The 26,500-nt window shown below is 35.2% G+C and overlaps 1 protein-coding gene across 1 annotated transcript in view; it reads left to right on the top strand.

Moving 5' to 3' along the window:
* slc35f1 (solute carrier family 35 member F1) overlaps positions 1–26,500 on the top strand; it is an 89,309-nt gene that overhangs the window by 61,005 nt on the left and 1,804 nt on the right. The window contains exons 4-7 of the mRNA XM_039693267.2: positions 4,415–4,574; positions 5,749–5,905; positions 8,671–8,723; positions 14,231–14,385. Coding sequence (XP_039549201.1) covers positions 4,415–4,574; positions 5,749–5,905; positions 8,671–8,723; positions 14,231–14,385 — 525 coding nt within the window. The remainder of the gene's footprint in view (positions 1–4,414; positions 4,575–5,748; positions 5,906–8,670; positions 8,724–14,230; positions 14,386–26,500) is intronic.

Below are 26,500 nucleotides of genomic sequence, written 5' to 3'. Positions count from 1 at the left end.
CTGAAGTACGCCACCAGAGTTCTTAATTATTTCTACTGCATTGGTTTCTAACCAACTTTAGTATAAATACTGTAGATGGGCGAAGCTTTGTTGTAAAAAAAAAAGAAAAAAAAAGAAAAAAGAAGTGCAACAGGGAATGTAGGAAAATGTCTCATTACAGAATTTTAAAACTGTTAGGGAATATGATAAATAATCATAATCACACCAAATTAATGTTAAATTGACATGGTAAAAGTAATATATTTTTTCAATACAGTGTTCAAATGAACTTTTGAGCTATATTGTATTTTATAATTAGTCGTGTCTAAAATAGTTGGTTTGGTAAACTTGAGTGCAAGATCTCCTGGATTCAAATTGTTTATTTTAGTTAATAAACCAAAAATAAGCTGTTTATCATTGGATGGAAATGAGCAAGATTTGTTTGAAACGGAGAAGTGAAACACTTATCAGATTTATAGCAGGAACCGCACTGATGACAAACAGCAACACACTCATACACACTCTAATGAACACTCTAATGAACTGAAACCTTCTGCTTTAAATTTCTTCTGTTAGATGTATTTATTAAATGAACAGATTATTTAATCTAAAGTGATTTACCAGCGAGGAACACTACAACGTTAGTTATTTATCAGGAGACAGGCGACATTAGGTGCTCAACACAAAGTTTCAAAGTTTGCCAGAAAAGTACACGCTAATGTTGAGATTACGTTACAAAAATGTACCATAGTTCCCATAGTTTTCTCCAAAACTCCATTGGCATTTGTGCAATTTAAGCTTAAATATTACTTAACAAATGTTTCATATCATGTTTTTTTTTTGTTGTCTATAATGGTATTTTCCAATTTTATTAAAGTGATATAAAAGTATTTATTTATGTGAAGACTTCAGATGCAAAAAAGCCTCTATAAGTGCCATCTGAAATTTTCCTTTTTATCAGGCTTATATATTTAAGTTCAGTAATTTCACTTTAATGACAATTAATAGGTAATTTACATTGCCATTAAAGTGAAATAACCTAACAGAAGCATACAAGCTTGATAAAAATGATAATTCTAGAAGAAAATTTCAGATAGCACTTAGAGGCTTTTGTATCTGAACTCTTCATGTATATATATGAAGACTTCAGATAAACAATGCCTAGTTGCTGAATGATTCAATTTGAGTCAATGATTCAGTTCTTTTTTGAATCAGCGTTTTTGTACTAGGTTAATGAACGATTCAATGACTCACTCATTAGGTCATTTGTCACCAACTGTACTGTGGCGTATTGATGTAACAGTCTTTTCCATCTATCTAATAAAACTGGAAACTTGGTACATTAAAGAGATGACTGATGTGATCTTAATTTATATAATAATTTAATATAATTTACAGTATTAACAATGACTGTAGTAATTAGGGTTTTGCTGTTTTCAAAGTAAATTCAATATGCAAGTATAACAGACCAAGTTATATAATTAGATTAATTAGATTAAAGGTCAATTGCATATGGTAAATCATACACACGCAGCCCACCTTTCTCAGTCATTACACCTAACATTGTGTACAGGAGGAATCAAATGAAGTCACAAACAGAAGTGACTGATAAACAAGCCAGAGGCTTGAGCAGAGCAAATGCATTTTCCAGTTCTAAATTGGAAAAAAAATATTTCCACATTTTCAACATTTTCTCTCATGATAGCTTGTTAGATGAGGTCAGTCGGGTTGCTACTCATCCCACACTGGAGTTCATCACTCTTGTGCTCTTCTCCGTGTGAGGAGATGCTTCCCACCTCCCAAACTTTTGCATGCCGTTTCCCCCTGTGTATTTTAACATTTTTATATAGAGCATAATGAGGTTACACAACGGCTCATCAATATTAATATGCAGTCATGCCGAACGATGGAGCCGCTCTATAAAACATTTGCCTATTAAGAGTAGATGATTACTTGTTATAGATGGTCATGGGATTGGCTGAGGTCCAGAATGCAAATGTCCTCACTAATTCTGCTTATATATTCTCTTCTCCTTCTCCTGTTCTCCCTTTCGTGTCATCTAGAGTTTTAACAAATGTCTCTGATCTTAGTCCATAAATAGAGGCGCTGTATGAATTTTATGGCATCATTATATCTCTTGTGTGTCCTTCAGTCATTGAAAACTCATGAAAAATGTATTTGCACTAAACTTTTTAATACCTTACTAGAGGAATATTATCAGATTGGAGCTGAAAATTGGATCAGTTAACTTCTATCTATCTAATCTATCTAATCTATCTAATCTATCTAATCTATCTATCTATCTGTCGTTCTATCTATCTATCGTTCTATCTACATATCTATATATCGTTCTATGGCTCTATCTATCTATCTATCTATCTATCTGTATATCGTTCTCGTTCTATCTATCTATCGTTCTATCTACATATCTATATATCGTTCTATCTGTAGATCGTTCTATCGTTCTATCGATATATCGATCTATCTGTCGTTCTATCTATCAATCTATCGTTCTATCAGTCTATAAATATATCGTTCTATCTATCTATATATCTATATATCCTTCTATTGTTCTATCGTTCTATCTATCTATTGTTCAATCATTCTATCTATCATTCTATATTGTTCTATCATTCTATATATCGTTTTACCGTTGTATCTGTATATCGTTGTATCTATATATCGTTCTATTGTTCTATCTATAAATCAATCTATCCATATATCGTTCTATCTATCGTTCCATCAGATTGCACACACTTAAATTAAATATTACGGTTTTTTTTATTCGCTTTGGTACTATTTTCACAATTAAGGTGTACATTTTCAAAACTCTTAGTACAAAAATCCAAACTGATCACACTTGTAACGCAGCTAGTCATTCTTTCAAAACCTGATGTAATGCTTTCAGTCAGTTACACATGTTTTCAGTCCACATAATCATTATTTCAAACACAAGATTATTGTAATATGTAATGAGAACATTTGGTTTAATCACTGAAACACAACAATATGATCTTCTTTCAGTTTAGTACTTTTAACAATCAGTTCATCCAACAGCAAACAATGCAAGATACATGTTTCAAATCGGCCTTAGAAGTGCTGAAATGAATATGCTACAGTACTATAAAAGACAGATTACACAGTTTTACTGTAACATTAGGCAATACACTTACAGTACCCAACATTTACATAATCTATAATTTCCAAATATCCATCATATATGTCGGCCTAATCAAATGAAGGATCAATGAAGACATCCTCTACAATCATTTAGGCAAATTATAGTTTTTATTTTTCAGATATAATTCTACATAGGTATACTTTCAATAATTAAATGTAACTACGTAAATACAAGAACAAAACATAACATTTAGTGCACACATTACTGTATATAGTGGCCAATTGTGGTTACCACTATGTGAAATCAATTAGCTATAACGAGTATTCATCATGTGTGGTTACATGTAATGTACTTGTAAATATTCATACAAACACACATTTTATTTCTGTAGTTCTCAAAATCCATATACTGTATATTGCTGAATTGAAAATCTATAGGTTTACCAAATGATTAATTGATTAAACATTAAGATCAGTTGGATTAAATAATAGACAAAAGTATTAAACTGAACAAAAAGAGATGCAAATCAAAAGTTTGATAGTAAGAGCTTTATGAAAGGCAGTTACTGTGAATGAAACAATAATGTAGATGAAACACTTATTTTGTGTTGTGAAAAGGATACTTTGTGATTGTGTGAATTGTACTAACACAGTTGAAAACATGATGAAATGTTTGAAAAAAGTGCACTTTTGATGATCTGTTGTGATATTAGCACTAAGAGTTTTGAAAATGTACACCTTACTTGTGAAAATAGTACCAAAGCGAATAAAAAAAAACTGTAAATACATAAAAAAGTGTTTGTTAAACCAAACTTTGCTTTTCTGGTCGAAATTATGGTAACACTTTAGTTTAGGGTCCAATTCTCACGATAAACTAGTTGCTTATTAACATAATTACTATATTGGCTGTTTATTAGTACTTAAAGCACATATTAATGCCTTATTCTGTATGACCATATTCTACATCCCATTCAATCCCACCCAAAACCTAAACAAAACAACTACCTTACTAACTATTATTAAGCAGTAATTAGGAGTTTATTGATGCAAAAGTCATAGTTAATTAGTTAATAGTGTGAATTGTACCCTAATATAAAGTGTTACCGCAATTACATTTATATGAAGTTTCAATTATATTACATTCAAATTTTGTTCTGCATCCCGTATGTTTTCTCAATTCAGATACAGGATTCGAATCACGATTTAAAATTCACTGTCAGTTGAATTTGTAAGCGATTTTAACATTTTGCATGAACATGTTCCCCTTTGAGGTTTATGTGTTTGATTTTTACTGAATTCTTCAATTGGTCCCCAGCTGCTGGACTGCTTCGTGATCCCCGTGGTGTTGCTGCTGTCGTGGTTCTTCCTGTTAGTCAGGTATAAAGCGCTGCACTTTGTGGGTGTGGGCGTGTGTCTCCTGGGCATGGGCTGCATGGTGGGCGCAGACGTCCTGGTGGGCCGACAACAAGGCCTCGGTAAGTCCTCATCCCATACACCAGTGTCACGGCACACCCTTATTGAATATTAACCCACACAATAACCCTCTCTCCTTTCCCCTGGGTGGTGTTTTGTTTCTCGAGCAGCCACTGTCCAGACGTTACATCAGTGTAAAGCCTCTCGAGAACCCTGCATCAGGCAGATTGATTCAGTTTCAGAGTCAGTTATTAAATATGAATGAACAGGGGCTTGTCGATACACACACACACAGTTTTCCCTAAGGAGCGGTGTAATGAAAAACATACTAATTTGCAGCAATTCTGCAGTTGTTAGAGTTGTCTGAGAATAATTTACCCACCACTGAGTAAGTGTTTACATTTATGCATTTGGCGGATTGCTTTCATCCAAAGCGACTAACATATTGTAGGTATGTGTGTTCTCTTAAAAATGTAACCCTTGTCTTTGGCTTTTAACACATGCATTGCATTACATGTTGAGCTACAGAAAATGTAATATTTGTTTTGTTTTTTTTAGCCTGAAATTTTATTTTCTGCAAAGAAAAAAGAGAAAATCTTTATGATTATAAATATTATTTTACATATACATTAAAGCTACACTGTGTAACTCTTTTAGTTTATTATTAGCTCAAAACACTTAGTTCTTTCAAAAATATATGTGCTCATTAATGTATATTTACTTCGTTCAAGTAATAAAGTATTCTCGTGAGTGTATAATATGCCATTGAAAATGCATACGGGTAAGGGGTTCTAATGTCGGTCGCCATGTTGACCCTCCATCTTGAAAGTACATTAGCCAAAGAGGGACATACCCGTTGATTCAAGCTTCGCCTTTCGCGTTTACGTTTGAGTTAACAATCATGGACGAGGTCGCACTTGAAACCATGTTAATCTTGGACTACATTGGCCACCGTAGGAGTTGAAACGAAATCGGAATTGAGAGGAACAGAAACTAATATTCACTAGATGGTCATATACCTTTTCACCACTAGATGGAGTAAAAATCACACAGTGTAATAATGTTTTATTATTTATTTTACCGGGAACATTTGTATTTGAGCACCTTGACTAAGGATCTATGATGTTCTAAAAAAATAGTTTCAGAATGAATAAATATTTGCATGAAGCATGTTTAGTAGCATATAAAACCAGTAAGTGCATTATCTAATATACGACTTGTGTCTTTTCCATACAGGGGACCATAAACTCTTAGGGGATCTATTGGTTCTTGCTGGGGCGACGCTCTATGGCATCTCCAACGTTTGTGAGGAGTTCATCGTGAAGAACCTGAGCCGGGTCGAATTCCTGGGAATGATGGGTCTCTTTGGCTCCTTCTTCAGTGGTATCCAACTGTGAGTCTCTTACTCTGAACAGTCCATATATATAACGTTAAAGACCAAAGAATTGTAGTTTTTTTTTTTTTTTGGCCTTCAAGACCAATTCAAAATGTGCCATTCATGGCATCTGAGCTTGATTTCACCGACTGAACATGCTGAATTGGCGTTTTTTGGAGTGTTGGAGTGTCTGATAAGTGACATGCTGTAATCTGGTGACCGTCTGCATTTGTCAGCGTTTGTTGGAACAGTGTGAATCGGCCTTTACTGTCATCTAATCATCTAATGCTCGCTCCATCAACATTTAGATTGAATAATATTAGTAATTTAATAACACTGTTAAATATAGTCGTAAGCAAATCCAAATAATACTGTACATTGCAAAGTTTTAATGCTTGAAAAAATTGCCAGCCAGTGCCACCATGTTTGTTTATTTTTACAAAAAGTTCATGGATTTTCAGGTCATGAACTATAAAAGTTCCCAGAATATTGTGTTGTTTGAATATCTGAACATGCAATAAACAAAAAAAGAACAGACCCTCTGTTTTATTTTAGCTTAATGTGGTATTATTTGATCAATACTTGAATGTGGGTAGGTTTCATAAAAAAAAAAACATTTTGAGCAAAAATCGCATTTTTGTCAAAGACTGAATCAGATTCAGAACTGTGATCAAAACATAGAAGTAGATCAAGTCCATCAACACTCAGAAAGCTTCACAGTCGTTTCCTCTTCATGGGTTCAACATTTCTTTCAGTAACGTAGTAGAGATTTGATTTGATATGCTGTTTAATGTTGATGATTACATTATTTTAAAGGAGTAGTTCACCTTAAAAAAAAAACTTTTGCTGATAAATTTCTCACCCCCATGTCACCCAAGATATCCATGTCATTCTTTCTTCAGTCGAAAAGAAATTAAGGTTCTTAATGAAAACAATTGTCTTCATATAATGGACTTCAATGGGAACCAAACGGTTTAAGGTCCAAAAGAGAGTTTCAGTGCAAACTGTAAACTCTTCAAAGGGCTTTAAACAATTCCAGATGATGAATAAGGGTCTTATCAAGCGAAACGATTGCTCATTTAAAAAAAAAAAAAAAAAAGTTTAAGTTTTATAAGCTCAAATGCTCACCTTGCTCTGTACTGTGATGTTCGTGACTCTCCTGTTCATCAAAATGAACAAATCTTTTTTCGTGTCATTTGATTCATTCAATGAACGAAACGAACGAATTGACTCAGAAAAAGATTTAAAGCCCTTTGAAGAGTTTGCAGTTTGCACTGAAACTGTCTTTTGGACCTTGAACCGTTTGATTCCCATTGAAGTCCATACAATATACGGAGAAAAATCCTGGAATGTTTTCTTCAAAAACCTTAATTTCTTTTCGACTGAAGAAAGAATGACATGGACATCTTGGATGACATGGGGGCGAGTAAATTATCAGCAAAAGTTTTTTCAAAAGTGAACCACTCCTTTAACAACCTCGTAGCTCACAAAAGGCCTGTTGTTCAAACTTTGAAAGTTATCATTCAAAATCAATTTCCCTATGGAGAAAATGAATAGAGTTTTTACATCCAGAATCCAACCGTAATGGTATAAACCAGAATATCTCTGCATACTATACTGTCAATGGAATGAAAGCATTTTGGGCCCATATGGGTGTAGTTATGACATTTATCAATGCTAACCAGCCCCCCATTGGTTTCTCCAGCCTATGATGTAAACTAAAGTCTATTGTCCATCATAATTGTGTCATTGAATAAGCCTCTTTACTCACATGGTTTTAACAGAAATCTAATGATTTTTCGGCAATCGCCCGCTGTCAGCCGCAGACCCTCCTCACAGTTTGACGTTTACACAGCCTGCATGTCTAATTATCATTTCCACCAGAGGCGTTCGGATCTCCGACACCACGTTTCCCAGCTACTTCCAAGCACGAGTCAGCTGGAAGGTTTTCATCTCCGTTCTTTTTTTATCCATCTGCAAACGAGGCACATTTGGACCGCCTGCGTCCCCCAGCAAGCGTACGGCAGCTCCAGCTGGAGTCGAATTCACCAGCCCCTCTCTCTCATCTAACACCTTTATTCCCCCGGTGCCGAAGCTTCAGTGTGCTTTAACATCTATGTTTGCTGCGTATTTACATAAACGCCAACGACACAGTTTATCCATGCCAGCTGGGTGTAATTATGCTGAAAGACATTCATATCTGACAGCAGGCTGGAATTGTGGACGAAGTCCTGCTTCCACTTAAAGTCTCACTGCTTTATAAAGGGCTCTGGAGGAAGCAGCGTGACAAGCCCACTGGATCTAGAATATTCTCTTTCTTTCTGTGCCTGCATCAGATAGTTTCATCTGCAGGGTTCAGGAGCGTCTCCCATGATGCACCTCTAGACGCTGTCGGCAGATGAGACTGTATCCTTGGCAACAGATCATCAGACCAGTCAGTGACGGTGTCACATGGGGCCAGAGGATTGTTTCCCGCTTGGCTTTGGGGGGGGGATGGGATGACCTGTCATCGTGAGTAAGTCGGAAAAGCTCATACACATCCAGGCGTGTGTCACTAGATTCCCTCGGACTGTTCAGGGGGGATTGAGCGCTCTTTTCTCAGGTAGGCTGGGTGGATTTGTCACTCTGCCCGTTGTTGGGTTCACCCACCTGTCAAAATGAAGCATTCTGTCGAGACTTCGGTGTTGCCGCTGTTTATCTTTTATTGATGTTTTTGTTTTTTTCCCCTAGCTCGGCCGTGCTCACCTGTCTGACAGGAATTGCGCTGTGTTTCTGTTTTTCAGGGCCATTATGGAGCACAAGGAACTTCTGAAAGTGCAGTGGGACTGGCAGATCGGTAAGCCTCTGATTTTGACGGTTTTCACACTTGGTTTGATTGCTTGAGCCCAAACCTGAGTGGAATTCAATTACCTTCTCCCTGCACAGTCTCTACCACTGACACTGACACTGTTTTACATAGAAATATCTAAAAATCTTTCTCTTCTAAATTAAAAATATTACGATTTTTTTTTTCAGACAATGTCTTTAATATCAATGCAATTCGTTGTATTGGCTTTGATTGAATAATATTAATTTCTTATTGATCCCAAAATTTTTAAGCGGCGGTAAACAATTAAAAACCACTTAAGAAGTCGTGCCTAAGTAATAGACTAAGAAAAGTGGAAATTAAAAATAAAAGCGCAATTTGGATATTTTAAAGGAGTAATTCAATTTTTTAAAAAAACTTTTGCTGATAATTTACTCACCCCCATGTCATCCAAGATGTCCATGCCTTTTTTTCTTCAGTCGAAAAGAAATTAAGGTTTTTGATGAAAACATTCCAGGATTTTCTCCGTATAATGGACTTCATTGGGGACCAAACGGTTCAAGGTCCAAATGAGAGTTTCAATGCAGCTTCAAAGGGCTTTAAACGACACCAGGCGATGAATAAGGGTCTTATCAAGCGAAACGATCGGTCGGCCATTTCAAAAATAAATAAAAAAGTTGAAGTTTTATAAGCTCAAATGCTTACCTTGCTCTGTTCTGCGATGCGCGTTCGTGACTCTCCTGTTCAAACTCGTTCATCAAAATGAACAAATCGTTTTTTCGAGTCATGACTCGAAGGGTCCTAGATAAGACCTTTATTCATCGTCTGGTGTCGTTTAAAGCCCTCTGAAGCTGCACTGAAACTCTCATTTGGACCTTGAACCGTTTGGTTCCCAATGAAGTCCATTATATGGAGAAAATCCTGGAATTCTTTCATCAAAAACCTTCATTTCTTTTCGACTGAAGAAAGAAAGATGTGGACATCTTGGATGACTGGGGGGTGAGTAATTTATCAGCAAAAGTTTTTTTTAAAAGTGAACTACTCCTTTAAGTGCTTTTAAGGACTGTTAATTGAACTCATTAATGTAATGCAATTAAATAGGAAAATTTAATAAATGAATGCAATTATTCATGCCTTCTGTCCTGTAAAAAAAATAGTTTTTAAGCTTTTTAATCAATTAAGTTGTGTGTTGTCTGACTAACCACAGCTTCTTTCTAACCTAAGAATTGAATTTACTTTCTCAACAAGTCAGCATTTTCAATTTATCTTGAGAATATTTTGTGACAGATATAACAAAGTATGCATCCTCAATAGCAGTGCATTTCCTAAAATTAGGCTGGATTGCGTTCATAAATCACAAAACTCTAATTACATAAACTCTTGTATGCAACCAAGTTCAGAAAACAGCTTTCATGGCACTAAAGTCAAATGAACGCTGTTCTAGCAGAGCGCTCCTCAGAAGTAACAGCAGACAGCTGTGAACGTACGGGGATGGTTAAATATTGCTGTGCATGTGCTGTTGAGCTCAGGGAGAGATGCTGAGAGGAAACATCACCAGAAGATGTGACTTTCCATTTGACTTCCTCACGAATGATAACAGGCATATTTAAACTGTTGACAAAAGGCAATTAGCTAAATGAATTGCTTATGCAGTCTGTGACATCTCTACCCCGTCTATAAATACACTCGCCTGCTCGTGTCTTCATGAAAGCACAAACATAAATACATTTTTATTAAAGCAATACACCACTTAAGGAGGTGATTTTACTATGGTTAATATTAAATGCATTTGATTAGAAATAATTACACATATCTTTTGGGTTGTAATCCCATTTAGATGAGACTTGGCAAAACCACTGTCCTCGAATTCAGTGTATTTTATGATCCAGGAAGTCACTTATGTTTAATCCAGATTGATGCTCCTGTCGCGGGCTGAAGTGTTGAGGGGTCGTGCCAAAGGCAGCATTTGGGTTGGATCCCAGGAGGGTGCTGGCTTGTCACAGGGACATTAGCTAGTTTCGAAGTCGCTTGAGGGGCAACGTCATTAACTGTCAGAGCTGTTGCAAGTTACACACTTAATGCCAGAAGAAGGAATGATTCCCGCCAAAACTGTGATGTCCTTGATAAATAACGAGGGCATGTTGATCATAATGCCTTAGTTATGTTGCTACTGTCCTTGAAAATTCATATTAGTTTGTGTACCATTGCATATTATTAATATGCAGTGACTTTAAAAGTATTTGGGTGCTTAAATATGAATGAATGTTATTGAAACTAGTTTCAGCCGTGGAAAAACTGAATTGTGCACACATAATTTCATCAATCCCAACTGTGACATAAAAGTAGTCATCTTACAATTTTTACCTTTATAAACTTATGAGAAAGACTAAATTGTGATAAAGGCACAAGTGCAATCGCAATTGTGAGGGAAAAAAGTCAGAATTGTGTGATTTAAAAAGTCACAATTAAAATCACGTCTCAATTTTTTACAATTGTTTCCATAGAATGTCATTGCATAAGATTACACAAATTCAAAAATAGTTTACGTTCAGTTTTTTTAAGCAAAACACTTCACAAAAAATGTTTTTAATTATAAAACTGTGATTACGCTTCAAAAAATGCCAAAAATATGTTTTGTGGTCTCATTAGTTAGATTTGTCAGATCCGCTCTGAAATGTTCCTAAAAGGTTGTCATCACCTCCAACCAATTATAGTTTAACATTCAGGCTTTTTTTAACATTAAATCCTTGCCCACAGATAGATGTGAACCTCTCCCTGAATAGCAGGTGACAACGTGTATACTTCTCTGATGTGCTACATCGCCAAACAGTGTCAGCAAGGCATCTGAATAAGTTATGAAGCCTTCTGCTCGGCTCCGAAGCCTCATAGCCTGAGAACAAACTGCGTGTGAACAGCAGTGAGCTCTGAAATATATAGTGTGATATAATCCTGACATTGATTTGTTCTTGCTGGCTATGAGCTGATTATTTGTTTTTACCTCCAGGGTTTCAGACTTGATCCTGTCATTTTCTTTTATAGCTGTAATGTCCTCACTAACCACAACAAAAAATGATATGTGTATATATATATATATATATATGTATATGATAAAATTATATATATATATATATATATATATATATAAGTATATATATATATAAAAGTATATATATAAGTATATATATATATATATGATAAAAATCAATTGTATCGTGGTAGTACGGAGCAGGTAAAGACAGTATTATGTTTTATATTTATATAAAATATATTTTATATTTATATATTTATTTTGATGCGTTCTGTTTTTCAAACTGAGATAGGAAGACATCTCATAAAACATAAAAAAATGCATATAAATAAAAAAAATTGTGGACTTTACCTACAAAAGACTTGTTGGGATGCCAGACAGGAAGCAGATTTTGTTAGTATTGTCAGGTTTTTCATTTCAAAACAAATTATCATTATCAATCTCCATTTCTGCTGGAAAAAAAGTTGTGTCCTTTACAAATGCATTTAGAAATGAATGGCATGAGAAAACACAAGTGAATAATAATTTTTGTTTTTCCAAATCCAAATCCATTATGATTGTGCTAGATGAATTATGACCTGGATTTCACAGCTGCTGTCTCTCAGTCCTCTATATGCCATAAAAAGCTGATTGCTGGTAATAGAAGAATATTGTGCTAAACTACACTAGCTTCATCTGTACCCTTCTCAGCTTAATATGAAGCTGTAATAAAATGTTGTACAAAGTACTGTAAAATAATAGAAGCTGTTATATTTAATATGAATCCTATACATAAAATGCATTATTTACTTTGTGTTATAATGCATTATATTTTAAGAGCATAGCCATGTAAGCATATACATAAGAGAGAATATTATACACCAGATGCAATATAGATTACACGGCTACTTACCAAATAATTAAATAATATGAAATATTAATTTAAGTTTAGTTATGTGAGCAATATACTTCAGAGTGATGTGAAAGCCTTTTAAACAATTTAAGAACTAGCCTTTTAAACAATTTAGCAGACATTTAGTTGCAGAATTTTATTATTGACCAATCAGAATCAAGTATCCCTGAGAACTTTTTAAATATATACTTTATTATATTTTTACTTTTACAAATGTATTTATTTATTTAATATATGTGTGCATTAAAAGTACCATTTTGCGAACCATGCTGAGCCAAATGAAGATAAAGATGTGTTCTGGGGACTGGCGTGTTTATTGAACCAATCAGATAAGTGTAAATTGAGCATAAGTGAGAAGCTCCATTGATTGGCTACATGATGAAAGTGGACCCGCCCTCCTCTTTGCTTGCAAAAATCAATGAGTGAGAGAATCGTGCCAAAACTGTAAGCACAGGTAAAAAAAAAAAAAGACGCAACTGTACAAATCGGGCTATTTCTGATTTTTTTTTTTTTGCCCCATGCACACAACAAGTCATTTGCAACATGACAACATGTTTTTTGTTTTTTTACACAAAGGTTGATTTTACGTGATCAATCTTTCACTTCCAAATTGCTGTTCACAGGCTTGCAGTGCTTTTGGCCGTATTTGTGCGCCAAAAGTGTTAAGCGCGGAAAAACAGGAGTCAGAGGAATACAGATCCTATTTACTTAGCATTAGTATGAAGCTGCAGCTTCACAATACATGAATTACACTTAAAAAGCCATTTACACCTTTACTCTTCTCTTGCGCATGCAAATTTTATTTATGCTTGCACTCTTATGTACTCTTTCACAAATCTTACCCTGCGCATGCGATACTTTATGGCATCATATGTATCGCATGGTAGTTCACTTTTGAAAAAACTTTTGCTGATTATTTTTTCACCCCCATGTCATCCAAGATGTCCATGTCTTTCTTTCTTCAGTCGAAAAGAAATTAAGGTTTTTAATGTAAACATTCCTGCAATTTTTTCCACATAATGCACTTCAATGGGAACCAAACGGTTCAAGATCCAAAAGACAGTTTCAGTGCAAACTGCAAAGTGTTCAAAGGGCTTTAAACGACTCCAGACGATGAATAGGGGTCTTATCAAGCGAAACGATCTCTCATTTAATAAATAAATAACAATGTTTAGGTTTTATAAGCTCAAATGTTTGCCTTGCTCTGTTCTGTGACGCACGTTCGTGACTCTCCTGTTCGAACTTGTTCATCAAAATGAATGAATCTTTTTCCGAGTCATTTGGTTCATTCCACGAACGAAACGAACAAATTGACTCGGAAAAAGATTTGGCCATTTTGATGAACGAGTTCGAGCTCATAAAACTTTTTTCTTTTTTTTAAAAAGTGATGAGTGATCGTTTCGCTTGATAAGGCCTGTATTAAGACCCGTATTCAGCATCGCAAATTTGTCCTCTGCCACTACTTTAATTGCTCGAACTCTAAAGCAGGATGGATACTGATTGGCTGTAAAAGTTTTTATCAGATGAAAAAGGTCATTCTGAAACCGTTATCGTTACAGTTGTGGTGTGGACTCTGCTATTCCTTTGAACTGGCCGTAACTCTTTATGTCCTCTTAGGGCTGCTGTACATTGGATTCAGCGCGTGCATGTTTGGCCTGTACAGCTTCATGCCTGTGGTCATCAGAAGGACCAGCGCCACAGCGGTGAACCTCTCTCTGCTCACGGCTGACCTGTACAGCCTCTTCTGCGGTCTGTTCCTGTTCCAATACAAGGTTACAATATGATCTCTCTCTCTCTCTCACCTCCACCATTATACACATCTCTACACCAGCTGTAATTTTGCCCACTTGCCCTGGTCTCTTCCATTTTTTTCTCATGAATGTTGAGCATAATTTCTCTGCTCTCCTTCTCGGAGAGAATTCTGTTCATCATTATTCCCATCATGATTCTACTTACAATATTAGTCAAGTAGGGGTTTAAAGGTGCCATCTAACATCATAAATCAAATCCTACTCCATATTCCATAACAGATGGGGGCAGTATACCTCCAAAAAATGACTTGTGCTCCTACCATCGCGCATGTTATTCAAATCATTTGACATGATAGTAAAAGGTTGGAAGACCGCAGTTTCACGTGGAACATTTGGAGATTTTTAGAGATCAGAGACTCAATGAACTAAACACTAGAGTGAACTAAACTAAACACTATGAATCTCAACACTAAATGATGAAGACCGCCTCATAGATCTCAAAAACAAGCTGGTGCATTTCGACGGTATGGGAAAATAAAAGCTTGGGCAATTATTTGAAGTTTATGGTATTCGTTTTGTTCATATTACACTTTTATTGTTAGTGAATTAATTTGACAGACAGCATTCGCTGATGTTGATCAAGCTAGCGCCGTGAATTCACCGTGAGACACACGCAATTGACACTTAGCAAGCAGGTTAGTTAAGCTCTCAGATTCTGTCAATTATATTACGCAATTCAAAGAATAAATACCATTTTGGCGCTTGTACATGTTACACTACAGATCCCTAGCGCACGTGAACCGATCGTCTCTACTAGCTGGAAAAAGAACACGAACACTGGTGAAAGACACAGTATGCTACAACTTACCAAAATGTATTCCTCATGCATAATGTCGACCAATCATTTTTTGAACTCTTCCCTGAACTGAAATGTAGTAATTGGCTGTATTTCCACACGACTGACATCAGGTTCAAGTACATACAAGCCGGCGCGAGCGCGACTCACTCGTCTATTGCAGTTTGGCTGGTGCTAACGTTGCCCGTCCGCATACCGCCTCCCATGGCCGGAACTGGTATTACGATACCTGCCGGGCCGGGGCTAGTAATTTAGCATGCTAATTCAGGTTAATATCTCGGCAGCACTATAACTTGTCAGTTTTTTAATGACATCTTTGCACTTATTTCTTCTCATTCTTTTGATGCGTGTAGCTCATTTTTCGTATATTGTTACCTCAATTATTACATATGGCACCTTTAACAATACCCTCATGTCACGATTCGATACATATCACGATGAACTCATGATACGATGTTATTGCAATACTCCAAGACATGGTAAAAGGTTAACAAAAAATGTACTGTTGATTAAAATGCTAACATTTCCTATTACATTGTAAGTTTAAATGAATAGGTTTGGACTTGGTGCTTGTAACCCAAGGACAATGGTGACACCAGAATAACAATATTCATGATTCTGAAGCTGAAAATACAGAATTATTGTAGATGAATATGCTTGCACGCTTTCACTGACTAGATATATTTAAAATAATATTGGCCACTTTTTACTGGTAACATCAGACATTTGCCATTATCAGGACCATTGCATTATTATACATTATAATCAACATCATATATAGTAGTTTAATGTAGTACTTACACTAAAACTCTGAAAACTTGAATTTTTTTCTCACACAGTAATTTTTATTTTGGGGGGTCGATCCACGATACATATTATCACTATCCACGATACGTATTATTGCACGAGATATTGTTACACCCCTATAGTCAAGACTTCTTTCACCATTTAGTTTTGCATGACCGTTTTCTTAGGATGAGCGAAGGCAGATATGTGTGTGTTGCCAAGTCTTAGATATGTAATTTGTTTAAAATAACACCATAAAAAATTTAGTACTATACACTGCAGTGGAGACTTTGGTTGTGGTAATGCTGTTGGGTTCAGTATCCTGTAGTTGCACTGCTTCATGATTCAATAATGGACACTATGAAAAGCTGCATTATATTAAGACAGATTCACAATACAATTATACAATGCCTTTAAAAGATTGAGCAAGGACTTTTTCCTTTGTCTTTAGGCAAAGATCCAGACACAATGCGAGACTTCATCTTTAAACACCACCGTTACAGCGAAAGCCATCAATGAACAAAGACATTAGTCTTATTGTACAATGAGCACAGTATTTTAAACTCCCCTTCCTTGTCTAGTTGGGATTACACTGTCTGGAGGACAAAAGGAGATTCTGCTTCTTTTGAGTTGATTATAATAGAGAGTATCACACTGATTAGTTTTAATGGTTACGGCGCTATTACTGAATTGCTTAAACACATTTCTTGAAACCATCACTCAATTTCTGAAAACCTTCAACACAAAACCAAATTTTCAAAGCACGTTCACAGAACCTCTGACTCTTCTGGCAAAATCAAACAATTGCCTCAAAACCATTTTATCCGTGCTCAAAATCAAACAATGCTCTCAGATCATACAAAATTATAAACGCTACAGATCATTCATTAGACAATACATCAAAAAAGTTTACAGTTACAGTAAAAAAGTATATTGTAACAAAGTAAACAAACTTTGCAATTGCATAAAAAGTATAGTAATGATAACTTACAGTAGCAAGGTGAATAAATTGTATATTGTGTCCATTGCAAGTGTAGTATTGTACTGAATATTGAATAGGCCTATCGAATCTCTAGGCCTATTCAATATTCAGTACAATATGGATTGTAATATTCAATATGGATTGTAATATTCAATATGGATTGTAATATTCATTATGGATTGTAATATTCAATATATATTGTAATATTCAATATGGATTGCAATATTCAGTGCAATGGATTGTATCCACTGCAAGTGTAGTATTACTGAATATTGAATACGCCTTATTCACGGCAGCGATATCTTTGATTTTTAATGAGAATGAAAGCGATGCTGTGAGGGATAGACTTGCATCTCTTCAATGGGCTGTACTGTTATTTAATGTGTTTTCGGATTGTTCTGCTCATGAAACACTGGAAAAATATCTTTCCAAGAAATGTCAGTTGACAAAAAAAACCCGACAATGTAAGCTGTGGAAAATTTTAAGTAATCTAGCCGCTTTATTCAGCTTTTTACAGCGGATGCCATTGGAAACACGGTAAGTCTATCCCTCACAGCCTCACTTTCATACCTGTCATGGCGCTGCTCTGAATAAGGTCTATAGGCCTATCGAATCTCATACTGTGAAAATACAGTGACTCAACTGCAAAAGCCAAAAGGTTTACAGTAAAAAACTCGAAATGAAAAGCATGTTACAGTAAAGCACACTCAGAAGAGTTGTTAGTGATTCAGAAAAACTGTAAAGTGAAGGGTTTCAAAAGGGATACATTTCTTCTTGGAACCATCAATGCCAATTAAGAACTTTTTTAATAGAGAAGTGTGTGTGAAAGAGATGTTTTGCTGGTGAATTTTTTTTCCAAGTTGAATGTATTAGGGCCATGTTTTTGAACTTCAGGATTCATGAAATACAATTAAGAGTGATGGATATGAAACAAGCCTCCATCTCTGTGGCTGAAGGCAGAAAGCTCTGGGTTACTGGATGCTCTCTCTGCTTGTTGGGAAAAGGTAGACGTGGCTCAACGAAATCAGATTTGGTCTCAGTGGAGCGGTGTTTTTTTTTTTTAGAGACAACAAAAGGAGTGATCACATCTAAAGCATCTCTGGCTTTGTTTTCGATGTCCTTGTGTGAAGAGGCTCAGCACAGCTGTCATCTCTGACAGAAATAATCATGGATTTCAGCTAATATTTGATAGACATGTTGTAATGCATTATTATATTATATAATAGAGTAAGGTTCTTTAAGAGACGATCTTTTTTAATTTAGCATTTAAGCAAGGCTGTCAATTTTTTTTTTTACATTTTTGGAAATCAAATTAATTACATGATGAATAATTCAATTTGTCACAAAACTGTATCAATAAATGCTATGAAAAGCCCCCAAATGAAGATATTTTATATATATATATATATATATATATATATATATTGCTTTTGCTAGGACGCAAACCTTCGTTTATGTTTAACACATTATTTTTTTGATAATTAAGTTAATGAATGAATGATTAAGTTAATAAATGCATTACATTAAGTAATTGACATTCGTAGTCTTAACTCTATGATGCTCATGTCTGGTGTATGATATAAAAAGTGTTGTTTTTCTCTCTGGTCATTGTGCTGTACACACATAACAAAAGGCAAGGGGTTACACCAGCATGAGAGAAGCCAGCAGACAGGGAGCGCTGTCTAATGAATTCCTTTCCTGTCCAGCCCTGAACTGAATGCCAGAGCCATTTGTATGGTCATATGTAGCCAGAGCTCTCTGAGATTCTCTGCACGCTGTTGTTATTGTTGGTCTGTAGTCTGCACCTGCAGTCTCATCTCCTTTATTTTTGTGTCTGGCTTTCTGTGTTCTGAAACCTGGTTTCTGCTCACGAGGCAAACTCAAGGTCCTTGTGAGTGTTCTGCAGAGCTTAAAAGTCTGAGACAACAAGGAAGATATAATATCATTAAATGAATAAGAAAAGATATGAGCAATATTTCAGATTTTGTCGAACTGTAGTGTCATTAAGCAAATTTGTGACATTTATGCGACTCCTATTTATAGACACAGTCAAATGGTCTCATTGTTAATACGTAGGTATTAATACGTTTTTTTTTCAAAGATAGAAAACATACTTTTTTGTATTTTTGGATAAATGCTGAAACGTATAATATGGACGTATCTGCAACATTTATGGTTAAATGGTTAAAGAAGGTATTTTTAAGGTTGTATTCTTGTTTATCACCATGCAGTCTAATCCTCCGAAACCAGTTTGCAGCAGAAGGCACGGACCGAGCGAAATGTTAATATTTATGAGTGTTATATTAATAAATGTGCTGAATTGAATTCAGTCAAACCTAATTGAATTCAATTGAACCTAATTGAATGCAATACAGTCAAAACATTAATGCCACGATTTTAATATGCATAAATAGTAATACGTACAAATTTGTACGTCGGTTGATTTGTTCATAAGTAAATAAATTACGTTTTTGTGCTGTCTATACATAAATGTTTTACGTTTTATACGTTTTTCTGCGTGTATAAAACGTAAATAAATGTACATGTGATTTTACTTTACGTAAAAATACACGCGTATTCTCATGAGATCACGTTGATTTTTGCTTCCACTAAAGCACAATATGTTATTTGGATCATCTAAAATCTGTTATTACACTCTTAGAAGAAAAGGTTCTATATAGAACCTTAAAAGGTTCTATCAGCGCTACATATTTGGAACCCCTAAAAGGTTCTATACACTCTTAAAAAAAGGGTTCCTCTTGGTTCTATATAGAACCCTGGGGTTCCATACTTGGCCAATAGAACCTTTTACAAAAAAAAAAAAAAGGTTCTTTATAGAACCATTTTGGAGTTCCATATATGAAGCGGGGGATGGAACCATTTCTGGTTCTAAATAGAACCCTTTCTTCTAAAAGTGTATAATTAGCTACTACTAAAACCATAAAAAATACATTTTTTGTTACAATTTTTTTTTGTATATAAACGTTATATTTAAAAAAAAAACTTCTTTAAGTCCAGCTAATCTAATTTTCATTTAGTTTAACTTGATGTATAAAAAAACTAAAATTAAAATAAAAACTGAAAAAAAAAATATAACATTTTATTAAAAAAGTATTTTTTTTAAAGGAAAAATTTGATTTTTTTTTTTTTTTTTTTTTTTACTAATGGTCTCAGACTAGATTTTTTTTTTCCTAATGGTCTCAGACTTTTGGACCCCACTGTATATGAGTCCATATCTGCAGCGGACAGATATTGGCATATGCCCACTCTTGGCTAAGAGCGTTTTGAACGTGCTTGCATGTTTTTCACAGTGATTTGCCGCTTGTCAGACAGAAGTAGATGAGAGTGTGTTTGAAATTTGAATCGAGCTGATTCCCACAATAGCCTTTGATGTTCCGTTCAGCCGGACCAATTCAGAAGAAAAATGAGCCGTCCAGATTGAGTTCTTATCTTGACAGGTTGCTCAATTTCCTAAAATCTTGGTTGCTGGTAGATGTGTGACAGAAGCATGTTCTCACAACACTTAGGCTTTGGTTTTCACTTTGTGGCTTGTTTGGTCCGTTCCATGACGAGGATGGACATATTTTCTTATTCGCAGCAGTTGGGTTGTTTGTCCAGATCAAATAGTTAATGATAATTTTTACCGGAAGCATTTTGTGGTTACAGAACAAATTATTTGTCTCCAAAATGTAGGGAATACCTGAACCACACACAAACACAAATATCATTGCATACTAGGAATGATTTGTATAGTAAAACAATGTACTGTACTTAACGCATACCACATTTAGATTGATGTCAATGCTGGTTCATCAGTATGTACAGCAATCCTAAACTTTAAAGGGATTGTTCACTTTGAAATTGATTTTTGGTTTGTTTTAGCTTACCTCAAGGGCATCCAAGATGTAGGTGTCTTTGTTTCCGCAGTAGTTTCAATTTTAATATTTTTAGGTCAAACTGTTCTTGTCTGTCAATCATATAATGCAGGTCTATGGTCACCACCTCAGGCCATCAATGTGTACTTACATTTACGAGTCATTAAATCATGTTTAATTTGGACCTCTCTGTGCATGCTCTTTGAGGTGGTGACCATAGACCTGCATTATATGACTGACAGACAACAACGGTTTGACCTAAAAATATTAAAATTGAAACTACTGTGGAAACAAAGGCACCTACATCTTGGATCCCCTTGAGGTAAGCTAAAACTTAACAAAAATTAATTTCAAAGTGAACTATCCCTTTAAGGCTTATGCCGATAATTAAGTCTAGTATCTAATCAAACTTTATTGATTTATTCAGAGATATAGCGTGCACCAGATGAAGGCTGTTAGCATTGATTTGAGTGTGGCTTGGTGCTTTTACTGTAAGTTCTCTCTTGTCTGCTTTAATGGCTGTGCTATTTCCTTTCACAACAACACGGAGAGCTGCGGTCTCAGCCATTATCTGCAGCACTTCAAGGCTAACGGGGATTTTAAATGCTTCTCTAAACATGCCTCCTTTATTGAGGACAGTTGTTAATAGCGGACTAATTTTATTCCTTGGAATCGATGAAAATTCAATTTGAATGTGGCCGCAAAAGCTTGAATGCTGAACACAGTTTGTTTTTTCGGGCTATTTTAGGTCGTTCTGTAGGCAATTCTAGCAGAATTAGTGGGTCAAGACATGCTTTCCATTCAGCCTTGCATGTATAGGCCGCATCAGCGCAGCTTAAAGTGTGATTCATAGGTGAAAACCACCGATTTGACTGATTTTCTGAATTTTTTACATTTACACATATGGAAGCTTGTGTAAAATAATAAAAATGGTAATTGTAACTTGTGATTGTAAGGTACCTTTTTATATCACAATTCTGACTTATTTTTGCTTGCAATTATGAGAATTAAATAAGTAATAAACCGAATAACACAAAATAGTCATAATTGCGAGATATCAACTTTTTAAAATTGTGAGTTTATACCTTGCAATTAAGACTTATTTCTCAGAATTGTGAGTTATAACGTCTGAATTATAATGAGAAAGAAACTGGAAAAATGTAATGATAAAAATTTTGCTATTTTTTTTTTTTATATAGCGGGAACAAGCTTCCATAGAAACATTCAGAATGACAAAAGCAATTAAATATGAGGAAATTAATAGGATGGCTTGAAATTGGGGTTCGGCTATATCAAGTTAGCACCTTTTTTCAAATTAGCAATGCAAACGATCTGTGAAGCCATATTTGTGTAAGAATAAGTCTTACCCTTCTTTAACACATGGCTGTTTGTCTCTGGGACAGTAAAATCTATCTTTGGTTCATAACTTTCATTTTGAAATATGACACCCAGAACACCTTGCATATTACAGTATGAGTTATTGCGAGTGTGAGCATTTAAAAAAATAGAGGTTGTAATTACATCACGGTACCCTTATTGAAAACTAACGCTTGGGAAAAAGGGGGCACCATGTGTCTGGCTTGAAATAGCAGGTGCTTTATCATAGTTATGTTGGCATGTAGCATCACTTGATATATTTAAATGAGCAACCTGACACACCGGCAATTCAAGGAGAATATATTCCTCTCCAGCAGATATTACTCTTGTTGGCTCTAATACCCTTCCAGTACTGGAAAATCACTCAGGCCGTGCTTGATCTTCCATACGTTTGCCAGAACCATCTGCCTAATTTCTATCCTGTGGTTTTGCACTGAACTCTCAGGTGTGTTAACTTAAAAAAAAGAGACTTTGCTATATTTATTCTGCTATTTTCACTTAGGAAAAGCTTGTTTTCACCTTATAGTGTAAAAAAATCTTTATTTCTGTTACTCACAATGTGACTTTGTTTCTTACAATTGCAACAAGAAATCATGCATTTTTTATCCCACAATTGCAACTTCATTACTTGTAATTGGATACTTGTAATGATATGATGCAGCGCCTGAAAAATAGTCCCCAGCTCGGTAACTTCCAACGTGACCGGGACTAAGTTTGTTTTTATTGGTCTTAGTGCACGTCACAATGTAACTACAGAAGAGTCAAGTTTTAAATAGGAAAAAATATCGAAACTGTTTGGTCATTTTTTTTTTTTTTTTTGAGAAATGCTAATGGTCTTGTCCACTTCAATGATGTATGCTAAGCTATGCTAAAAGTGGTACCGCAAGAACCGGAGATCGGCTGAATGGATTAAAAAACGGTAAAGTCAACAGGTTAACTCTGTAAAATGAGCCTATTCCCAAAAAAAGTGGAGTATCCCTTTAAAGCATGCTTAAAGGAGTAGTTCACTTTTAAAAAAAAATATTGCTGATTATTTACTCACCCCCATGTCATCCAAGATGTCCATGTCTTTCTTTCTTCAGTCAAAAGGAAATTAAGGTTTTTGATGAAAACATTCCAGCATTTTTCTCCATATAATGGACTTCATTGGGAACCAAACGGTTCAAGGTCCAAAAGACACTTTCAGTAAAAACTGCAAACTGTTCAAAGGGCTTTAAACAATTCCAGACGATGAATAAGGGTCTTATCAAGCGAAACGATTGCTCATTTAAAAAACAAAAAAACAACAAAAAAACAATAAGCTCAAATGCTCGCCTTGCTCTGTTCCTTGAACCGTTTGGTTCCCACTGAAGTCCATTGTATGGAGAAAAATGCTGGAATGTTTTCATCAAAAACCTTAATTTCTTTTCGACTGAAGAAAAAAAGACCTGGACATCTTGGATGACATGGGGGTGAGTAAATTATCAGCAATTATCAGCAGTGTTTGAATGAGAAAGCTAATACAAGCTAATAAAATGGGGTTAAATGAAAATTATTTTTAAAATAAACTCACCATATAATCTTTTTTTTTTGTTTTTTTTTTTGAGTGCTGACTTATATAGAGTTGATTTTATTAAAAGCAACTCTGGAGATGCACAAAAACCACACCAGGACAGTGTCACTTATTGATTCATTGGACATATTTATTCTGCTGTGATGCCTGAGGGGGGGAAGGCAGAAGAGGGCTGCAAACTGTGAGAAAGTGTCAAAGATTATTTAAAATTCTCTGTGGAGTTTCTCTAGACTTCAAAAGCCTAACGTCTATCACTGCAGGGCTTTGGAGTATGAGTGCTAGCAAATATTTATGAGTGTGTGTGCATGCATGTAAGTTTTTACAAGTCGCATCAGCTCAGCTTACACATGGTCTCACGGTGGTCCTCTCTAAAGCTTTTGGATGGGATGTGATCAGCTAATAATGCTAAAAAGTAATTGCATAGGCTCACGGAGTCACAGATATTTTGATGATTTCCTGATCAAACACTTTAATATTGAACAATGTTTTCAATTTGTTAATGGTCTGTGAGCTTCCACCATATGGAGGACTAGGAGTGCCACTTAAAAATAAAATAAAGATTCAATTTATCAATTTAATAATTCACACATAAAAATGTATATAAAGTACTTTTTATTGTTTTATTAATCTACGTTTTAAAAACATTAAATAAATAAACAATTTTTAATGTGTCTTTATTTATACATTTATTTTTATTTTTATTTATTTATGGTTTTATGGTTCTATTCCAATACATTTAAAAACACAAATTAAATAAACAACTTTAAATATGTCTATTAATTTGTCCATTTAAAAGTTTTTACATTTTTATGTGTGAATTATTAAATTGATATATTGAATTTTCATTTTATTTGTAAGTGGCACTCCTGGTCCTCCATACTATGTGAAAGTCTAAAACAAATGGAAATTACAATCGTTGCTTCACATCTCACAAAGATACTGAGTTCACTGCAAATTGTACAGTATTTAGAGACGCTGTAAGTGGTGAAGTGATGATGCATGAAAATGTTATGTGAGTGTGACTATTAAAGAAATCTGTAATTGCCATTCATTTTATTGGCTGAACAAGAAAAGCTCTTGAGATATTGTTAAGCATCAGATATCATGGTATTGATTTATTTATATATTTTTTCCCCAGTGAAAAGACTGTACTAACTGCTGAATCCTGCTCTTACGTGCCAGAGCTGAAGGCCATGTGTGATTTGAAGCACTTTGTTAATCATGACCTCGATCCAGCTGAGAGACATTGTTCATAGCAGCTCTGCTGTTGTTTCTCATCCACACCTCAGACCCTAGGAAAAATGATTGATGTGATTTGAAGATTGAGTGATGGCAAATAGAGTGAACCATTAGCGTTTCAGTTTTCCAAGTCGTGATTGTTGTTGCTATTTTCAAAGTGCTGACAAGGGTTTTGAGTCCCTACTTGACCATAATGCAGAGCAAAATATAATCAGTAATTCAAAATTTTACATTCCATTCCAGTGTATAATTTAGTAGACACCTCTGGAAATACCTAGCCCGTTCTCATCCCAAGGCGTCATATACTGATTCTTTTGACATTTCATCTACATCCAATGCACATGGCACCCTTTAGCGTCAATATGAGACACAGTTATATATGGGCCAGAAGGAGCCTCCTAGTGGTCTAACCCTAAACCTACCCCAGAACTAAACCTACCATAACCGAACAAAGCTCTGTGTGTGTTATATTGATGCTAAAGGGTGCCATGTGCGTTGGATTTAGACAAAATTTCAAAAGTGTCACTATTTGACGCCCTAGGATGAGAAAGCGTTGAAATACCATAGCTGCTAAAGTTATTTTTAAAAAAAGTCTGAGCAGTCTAGAAGGTTTCTAAGATAAAAAAGAAGCAAAATTCAGAAATGTAAGATTTGGCTCCCTTTCATGAGTGCTCATTTCCATCTTCCATAAAAACCTGCTATGTAATTTGGCTTCATGCTGTAGACTTTGGGATCATTTTGAAAATTCTGGCAAATTCAAAATGTATGTAGCATCAATGCCTTTTCAATGCTTTTTTTTGGATCCCCAAAGAACCTTTCAGTCAATAGTTGACTGAAACCTTTTTTAGTTTTAGTTGACTGAAACCTTTTCCCTTAATAGTGTGAAGAACATTCTTAAAATATGAAGAACCCTTTCCACTATAAAGAACATTTAAAAAAATGTCCATGGATGTTGATCAATAAAAATAAAGAACCTTTAGGCATTCCTGGGGCATTAAATCACATGTATCACAACATGGATTTTGAACCATGGTTAATTTATTAATGCCATCCTATCTGTAATTTCAATCACAGACTTCTAGCCTTGAACAGTAGACTGACCCTGAGAGAGAGTCATTTCTCCATCTCTAATATTATTCATTAGTTTCATTCTCAGTGGAGACTCTTCTATTGGGCCTCCATGTCTGATTCCCTCATGTTTATTAAAGAAATATAACCCTAATGTGACCTTTTTTAAAACGTTGTCTGCAATGGCTGTCATTAGACCGTGGCATCAAGGGATAGCTCACACAAAATGAAAAGTTCTGTCATTATTTAATGTGTTAGGAAACACAAAAGGAGCATTTATGTTAGACTTTTTCATACAGACATTTGTGACTGTCAAGTTCTCTCTCTCTCTCTCTCTCTCTCTCTCTCTCTCTCTATAACCAGTAGCGCCTCATTGCAGTACACAAGATCCAGGGGGCGGA

This window comes from Pimephales promelas, chromosome 13 (assembly GCF_988280905.1).
Source record: "Pimephales promelas chromosome 13, fPimPro1.hap1.1, whole genome shotgun sequence".
NCBI classification, from domain to species: domain Eukaryota; kingdom Metazoa; phylum Chordata; class Actinopteri; order Cypriniformes; family Leuciscidae; genus Pimephales; species Pimephales promelas.
The sequence above is the reverse complement of the archived record's forward strand: the minus strand, read 5'-3'. Positions and strand labels throughout refer to the sequence as shown.